This window comes from Procambarus clarkii, unplaced genomic scaffold (genome assembly GCF_040958095.1).
Source record: "Procambarus clarkii isolate CNS0578487 unplaced genomic scaffold, FALCON_Pclarkii_2.0 HiC_scaffold_2311, whole genome shotgun sequence".
In the NCBI taxonomy this organism is placed as follows: Eukaryota; Metazoa; Arthropoda; class Malacostraca; order Decapoda; family Cambaridae; genus Procambarus; species Procambarus clarkii.
The window spans coordinates 4,156-12,114 of record NW_027191317.1 but is presented as its reverse complement, the minus strand read 5'-3'; the positions used below and the strand labels follow the sequence as shown (position 1 = coordinate 12,114).

The following is a 7,959-nucleotide window of genomic DNA, read 5'->3' as shown; positions in this document are numbered from 1 at the left end:
TTTGTAATTGCTTAGTGTTCACTTTGGTGTATGTTGCCTTGTTTTATATCGTGTTTGTGTAAGGCACTCCGGGCTCACCATAGCCCGTGCTACTTGCCCCGCTCCTGTGCCAGGTAAGTCCACTACGGGCTCACCATAGCCCGTGCTACTTGCCCCGCTCCTGTGCCAGGTAAGTCCACTACGGGCTCACCATAGCCCGTGCTACTTGCCCCGCTCCTGTGCCAGGTAAGTCCACTACGGGCTCACCATAGCCCGTGCTACTTGGAACTTTGTTCCAGGTAACTAATCTTTAACAACAACAACAACGTCTTTGTATGGTTTTGTCCATGTTGTGTTTGTTTTAGTGTTTTTTGTTTTGTTTGTAAGATGTTTATATTAAGGGACTTGTATACAGAGCGTAGCGCAGTGTCTGGGATGCTCCTGGACGCAGGTTCGAATCCTCGTCACGGGAGCCGGTCGGCCGAGCGGACAGCACGCTGGACTTGTGATCCTGTGGTCCTGGGTTCGATCCCAGGCGCCGGCGAGAAACAATGGGCAGAGTTTCTTTCACCCTATGCCCCTGTTACCTAGCAGTAAAATAGGTACCTGGGTGTTAGTCAGCTGTCACGGACTGCTTCCTGGGGGTGGAGGCCTGGTCGAGGACCGGGCCGCGGGGACACTAAAGCCCCGAAAGCATCTCAAGATAACCTCAAGATAACGGCCCTTGTGGATTTGTTCTCATGTTGTAAACAGAGTGTACTTTTTATAATGCTTTCTTCCCCCGTTTTCTATGGTGTTCCCGAGAGGATGTGTTTGTTCCTGTCTACGTTTTGTTTGTTTGTCTGTGTTATGTTGGTTCCTGTCTATATATTGTGCTAATAGCCGTCTAGGTTGTATAGTGTGTTTGGTCTTGTGTTTGTTACCGTCTATGTTGTGTTTGTTACCGTCTATGTTGTGTTTGTTACCGTCTATGTTGTGTTTGTTACCGTCTTTGTTGTGTTTGTTACCGTCTATGTTGTGTTTGTTACCGTCTATGTTGTGTTTGTTACCCTCTATGTTGTGTTTGTTACCGTCTATGTTGTGTTTGTTACCGTCTATGTTGTGTTTGTTACCGTCTATGTTGTTTGTTACCCTCTATGTTGTGTTTGTTACCGTCTATGTTGTGTTTGTTACCGTCTATGTTGTGTTTGTTACCCTCTATGTTGTGTTTGTTACCGTCTATGTTGTGTTTGTTACCGTCTATGTTGTGTTTGTTACCGTCTATGTTGTGTTTGTTACCCTCTATGTTGTGTTTGTTACCCTCTATGTTGTGTTTGTTACCGTCTATGTTGTGTTTGTTACCCTCTATGTTGTCTTTTTTACCCTCTATGTTGTGTTTGTTACCGTCTATGTTGTGTTTGTTACTGTCTGTGTTGTGTTTGTTACCGTCTATGTTGTGTTTGTTACCGTCTATGTTGTGTTTGTTACCGTCTATGTTGTGTTTGTTACCCTCTATGTTGTGTTTGTTACCGTCTATGATGTGTTTGTTACCGTCTATGTTGTGTTTGTTACCGTCTATGTTGTGTTTGTTACCCTCTATGTTGTGTTTGTTACCGTCTATGTTGTCTTTGTTACCGTCTATGTTGTGTTTGTTACCGTCTATGTTGTGTTTGTTACCGTCTGTGTTGTGTTTGTTACCGTCTATGTTGTGTTTGTTACCCTCTATGTTGTGTTTGTTACCGTCTATGATGTGTTTGTTACCGTCTATGTTGTGTTTGTTACCGTCTATGTTGTGTTTGTTACCCTCTATGTTGTGTTTGTTACCGTCTGTGTTGTGTTTGTTACCGTCTATGTTGTGTTTGTTACCGTCTGTGTTGTGTTTGTTACCGTCTATTTTGAGTTACCGTCTATGTTGTGTTTGTTACCGTCTATGTTGTCTTTGTTACCGTCTATTTTGAGTTACCGTCTATGTTGTGTTTGTTACCGTCTATGTTGTGTTTGTTACCGTCTATGTTGTGTTTGTTACCGTCTATGTTGTGTTTGTTACCGTCTATGTTGTGTTTGTTACCGTCTATGTTGTCTTTGTTACCGTCTATGTTGTCTTTGTTACTGTCTATGTGGTTCTGTTCGTACACTGTTTACTTCTGTCGTTTTCATGTTTTTGTTATGTGAATATGATAATATTCTTCCTTGTAAGTTTTTTAATTTGTAAATTTTATGTGTACATGTGTATGTGCATGTGTATATATATATATATATATATATGTATGTACGTATGTGTGTACGTGGAGAGGCGTTTGCCCGGTGACCTGGCTCCCTGTTTACTGCAGAGTTGATGGTGCCAGAGATGGTGCCAGAGATGGTGCCAGAGATGGTGCCAGAGATGGTGCCAGAGATGGTGCCAGAGATGGTGCCAGAGATGGTGCCAGAGATGGTGCCAGAGATGGTGCCAGAGATGATGCCAGAGATGGTGCCAGAGATGATGCCAGAGATGGTGCCAGAGATGGTGCCAGAGATGGTGCCAGAGATGGTGCCAGAGATGGTGCCAGAGATGGTGCCAGAGATGGTGCCAGAGATGGTGCCAGAGATGGTGCCAGAGATGATGCCAGAGATGGTGCCAGAGATGGTGCCAGAGATGGTGCCAGAGATGGTGCCAGAGATGGTGCCATCATCACCATACAAACACCAACACATTCACCATCACCACAACACTCAGGGTAATATAGGCAGAATAAGGGAAGCTCTCACATATTAGGACGACATTTAAAACTCTATAAATATTTCTTGACCCTCTTCGCAGCCTGGTTGATACCTGGTTGATGGGGTTCTGGGAGTTCTTCTACTCCCACAAGTCCGGCCCGAGGCCAGGCTTGACTTGTGAGAGTTTGGTCCACCAGGCTGTTGCTTGGAGCGGCCCGCAGGCCCACATACCCACCACAGCCCGGTTGGTCCGGGCCTGTGTGGGAGTATGCAGAGAGAGAGAGAGAGAGAGAGAGAGAGAGAGAGAGAGAGAGAGAGAGAGAGAGAGATGACACAGGCGGAAATGTCTATTAGCCGGAGGAATGTCAGGAAATGCTCGTGCCCTGTACGGGGGGTCAACAGGAATTTTGCGCCGAAAGAAGGAGAAGTTGTGGAAGCCGCCTCCATCCACAATTTTAATGCCAGATATGACGAAGAATTTGAACGTCAGAATTGTTCAATTTTAAGGCAACAGGTACAACTATGGCTGGTAGGCGGGGTACCAGGAGCTAGACCTCACTCTCTTGTAGTTACTGATTGGTAAGTACCACCACCACCACCACCACCACCACCACCACCACCACCACCACCACCACCACCATCACCACCACCACCACCACCACCAACCACCAACCACCACCACCACCACCACCACCACCACCAACACCACCACCACCATCACCACCACCCCCACCACCACCACCACCACCACCACCACCACCACCACCACCACCACCACTACCACCACTACCACCACCACCACCACCACCACCACCACCCCCACCACAACCACCAGCACCACCACCACCACCACCACCAACCACCACCAACCACCACCAACCACCACCACTAACCACCAACCACTCCCACCACCACCACCACCAGCACCACCACCACCACCACCACCACCACCAACACCAACCACCACCAACCACCACCACTAACCACCAACCACCCCCACCACCACCACCACCACCAACACCAACACCACCACCACCACCACCACCACCACCCCCACCACAACCACCAGCACCACCACCACCACCACCACCAACCACCACCAACCACCACCAACCACCACCACTAACCACCAACCACCCCCACCACCACCACCACCAACCACCAACCACCAACCACCACCACCACCACCATCACCACCACCACCACCAACAACAACACCACCACCACCACCACCACCACCACCCCCCACCACCACCAACCACCACCACCACCACCACCACCACATACAGAAGGCGACGAAGACAAGAAACAAGGAACAACAACACAGCCCTCGTGCCTGGCGTAGCAAGGGCGGAGTCTCAGTTATAAGCAGCGACTCTGGTGGTATCTTTAGCCTAACTGGATGTGCTCCACCTGAGTCATTCCCCCGCCCCCCTGCCCCCCCCCCCTACCCTGCCCCCCCCCCCCTCCTTACTCTCTTCACCCCCCCCCCCCCCACTTGATAGCTGCATGTACGGCCATTAGCAACTGTCTAGTGGAGGCCTGGGTACCTCCCTCGCAATGTTCGCTTCTATGCGCTGCATGTTCCCATCCTTGTCCCACGTATGTTTCTTCTCGCCCCCCTCACTGCCACTCTCTGACTCCTGTCTGTTTGGTATTCCTCTATGTATTTTAGTGCTCTGCCACTTAGGCGCATCTCTCGTGTTTGAGTAGTGAGCTTTGGCCAGGTATTGTCTCAAAGGATTCTTGGCAGGCCACAAATTCTCAATCTTTTCAATGTTCGTCTGTGCGGGCTGTAACTTGCTTAGCTAAATGAATTGTGGGGTTCATCCCTGAGCCTCTGTATGTGCCTCTGTAACCCTCTCCACTACCGCCCACAACATGGGTATGGGGTGCATAATAAATGAACTAAACTAAACTCTGTCGTGCCTTATTTTTGCTACTGTATTATACAACTCTTGGTTCATTAAGGATGATTTCCTTGCCCTGAAGCCATGTTGACGTGTGCTTTAATGCCTGAGTCTTTCTAGGTGTTGACTGCTCTTTTTGTCGTCTTACTCTATAGAGTACGTTACAGAGGAGGCTTGTTAGAGAGGCTAGTGTGTAGTTAAGTAATTTGTAGTCTCCTCTCTAGCTCATTTATTGTAAATTTGTGTTACATTTGCCTTTTTCCAGCACTTGGGCTGTTTTCCCTCTGTAATTGACTCTTCATTAAAGATGAAGTTTGGTGGACAGCGCTTCGGATTCGCAGTCCTGAGGTTCTGGGTTCGATTCCCGGTCGAGGCGGAGACAAATTGGCAAAATGTTTCTTTCACCTTGATGCCCCTGTTACCTAGCAGTAAATAGATACCTAGGAGTTAGACAGCTGCTATGGGCTGCTTCCTGAGGATGGAGGCCTGGTCGAGGACCGGGCCGCGGGGACACTAAGCCCCGAAATCATCTTAAGATAACCTCAAGATGGGGTATTATATGTTCTTCTACTTATTGTTGCTATGAATAAGCCTCTTTGAACCTCCATTTGACTTGATCCATCATTTGCTCAACTCTCTTCCTCTACTAATTGTATATTTTCCTCATACTCTTTTCCAATTTTCTTTTTCAAAAGACTCCTTTCTCTGACCCGTTGTCCCATGGCTATAATTTTAAGTTGGGTCATATAGTCAGAGAACAATGATCACGAGGTTGTTGTTGTTCATGTTCCAAGTTCACGAGGTGTTCTTCATTCAGGGTCAAGATCAGGAAGCTTAGTGTGTCTCCTCCTCTTTCTCTTCTGTCCTGTCTTAAGTAGTTTCTTTCCACAATGTGTGTGTGTGTGTGTGTGTGTGTGTGTGTGTGTGTGTGTGTGTGTGTGTGTGTGTGTGTGTGTGTGTGTGTGTACTCACCTATTTGTGCTTGCAGGATCGAGCATTGACTCTTGGATCCCGCCTTTCCAGCAATCGGTTGCTGTGTGTGTGTGTGTGTGTGTGTGTGTGTGTGTGTGTGTGTGTGTGTGTGTGTGTGTGTGTGTGTGTGTGTGTGTGTACTCACCTATTTGTGCTTGCAGGATCGAGCATTGACTCTTGGATCCCGCCTTTCCAGCAATCGGTTGCTGTGTGTGTGTGTGTGTGTGTGTGTGTGTGTGTGTGTGTGTGTGTGCTCCCCTTACTATTCACCTTTCTAGGTAATATAAATATATTACGCTTCAAATAAGTTTTTATAAGAGGAAGGTTTCTAATTCCTGGAAGATTAACTTAGTCATCTTTCTCTGTCTGCATTCAAGCGAATTCTTGTCCATAAAATAGTTAGGTAAAATACTATTGACATCACACAAGAATGAGAAGTGAGACACAAACACGAATGAGAAGCGAGACACAAACACGAATGAGAAGTGAGACACAAACAAGAATGAGAAGTGAGACACAAAGAAGAATGAGAAGTGAGACATAAACAAGAATGAGAAGCGAGACACAAACAAGAATGAGAAGTGAGACACAAACAAGAATGAGAAGTGAGACACAAACAAGAATGAGAAGTGAGACATAAACAAGAATGAGAAGTGAGACGCAAACAAGAATGAGAAGTGAGACACAAACAAGAATGAGAAGTGAGACATAAACAAGAATGAGAAGTGAGACACAAACAAGAATGAGAAGTGAGACACAAACAAGAATGAGAAGTGAGACATAAACAAGAATGAGAAGCGAGACACAAACAAGAATGAGAAGTGAGACACAAACAAGAATGAGAAGTGAGACATAAACAAGAATGAGAAGCGAGACACAAACAAGAATGAGAAGTGAGACATAAACAAGAATGAGAAGCGAGACACAAACAAGAATGAGAAGTGAGACATAAACAAGAATGAGAAGCGAGACACAAACAAGAATGAGAAGTGAGACATAAACAAGAATGAGAAGCGAGACACAAACAAGAATGAGAAGTGAGACACAAACAAGAATGAGAAGCGAGACACAAACAAGAATTAGAAGTGAGACACAAACAAGAATGAGAAGTGAGACATAAACAAGAATGAGAAGCGAGACACAAACAAGAATGAAAAGTGAGACACAAACAAGAATGAGAAGTGAGACATAAACAAGAATGAGAAGTGAGACATAAACAAGAATGAGAAGCGAGACATAAACAAGAATGAGAAGTGAGACACAAACAAGAATGAGAAGTGAGACATAAACAAGAATGAGAAGCGAGACATAAACAAGAATGAGAAGTGAGACACAAACAAGAATGAGAAGTGAGACACAAACAAGAATGAGAAGTGAGACACAAACAAGAATGAGAAGTGAGACACAAACACGAATGAGAAGTGAGACACAAACACGAATGAGAAGTGAGACACAAACAAGAATGAGAAGTGAGACATAAACAAGAATGAGAAGTGAGACACAAACAAGAATGAGAAGTGAGACACAAACAAGAATGAGAAGTGAGACACAAACAAGAATGAGAAGTGAGACACAAACAAGAATGAGAAGTGAGACACAAACAAGAATGAGAAGTGAGACACAAACAAGAATGAGAAGCGAGACACAAACAAGAATGAGAAGTGAGACACAAACAAGAATGAGAAGCGAGACATAAACAAGAATGAGAAGTGAGACACAAACAAGAATGAGAAGCGAGACATAAACAAGAATGAGAAGTGAGACACAAACAAGAATGAGAAGTGAGACACAAACAACAATAACATACCAAGCCATCCTGGAACGAGAGAGAAAAATGGCGTAGGATGAGAAAGAGATAAAAAGATAATGTAAAGGAATAGAGGCAGGAGGGTGTGAAGGAGGAGTCAGGGGAAGAGAAGAAGACGGAGTAAGATAAAAAGCAATGGAAGAAAGTGAGGGGGGAAAGGAATAGACAACAAATGAAGAAAGAGAAGTAGGAAGAAGAATAGAATTGGTTAACAGGGATATATATATATATATATATATATATATATATATATATATATACATATATATATATATATATATATATATATATATATATATATATACCTCAGGCGCCGGCCTCTTGCTACACTGATACACAAACATATCTTATTGTCAGATATTTATAAGTGTATATACTTAAGAGCAAGTAATGATATTCGAGGAGAATACTCTCCCGGGAAGATCTCTTGAGCGTCGACTGTGTGCTAGACATATTACCTTAACCGGCGAGGTTATTACGGTTAGTGAGAGCAGGAATGTCTCTTTTTGTGGCTGTGTGTGTGTGTGTGTGTGTGTGTGTGTGTGTGTGTGTGTGTGTGTGTGTGTGTGTGTGTGTGTGCTTCCTCCTGTGGTGCTGACCCCGTCTCCACGA

General features: G+C 45.2%; 2 protein-coding genes across 2 annotated transcripts; both read left to right on the top strand.

Annotated features, from left to right (window-relative positions):
- Window positions 1-1,096: 1,096 nt before the first annotated feature.
- LOC138362668 (ATP synthase subunit a-like) lies at window positions 1,097-2,163 on the top strand. Its single transcript, XM_069321090.1, has 2 exons — window positions 1,097-1,874; window positions 2,156-2,163. The coding sequence occupies exons 1-2, from the start codon at window positions 1,097-1,099 to the stop codon at window positions 2,161-2,163; spliced, it is 786 nt and encodes a 261-aa protein (XP_069177191.1).
- Window positions 2,164-2,305: 142 nt separating this feature from the next.
- Window positions 2,306-2,713, top strand: LOC138362667 (diacylglycerol kinase kappa-like). The gene has a single exon (XM_069321089.1). The coding sequence runs from the start codon at window positions 2,306-2,308 to the stop codon at window positions 2,711-2,713; it is 408 nt and encodes a 135-aa protein (XP_069177190.1).
- The last annotated feature ends 5,246 nt before the right edge of the window (window positions 2,714-7,959 follow it).

Excerpts from the sequence above, each read along its gene's own strand:
- LOC138362668 (XM_069321090.1), top strand. The coding sequence starts at position 1,097 with ATGTTGTTTGTTACCCTCTATGTTGTGTTTGTTACCGTCTATGTTGTG.
- LOC138362667 (XM_069321089.1), top strand. The coding sequence starts at position 2,306 with ATGGTGCCAGAGATGGTGCCAGAGATGGTGCCAGAGATGGTGCCAGAG.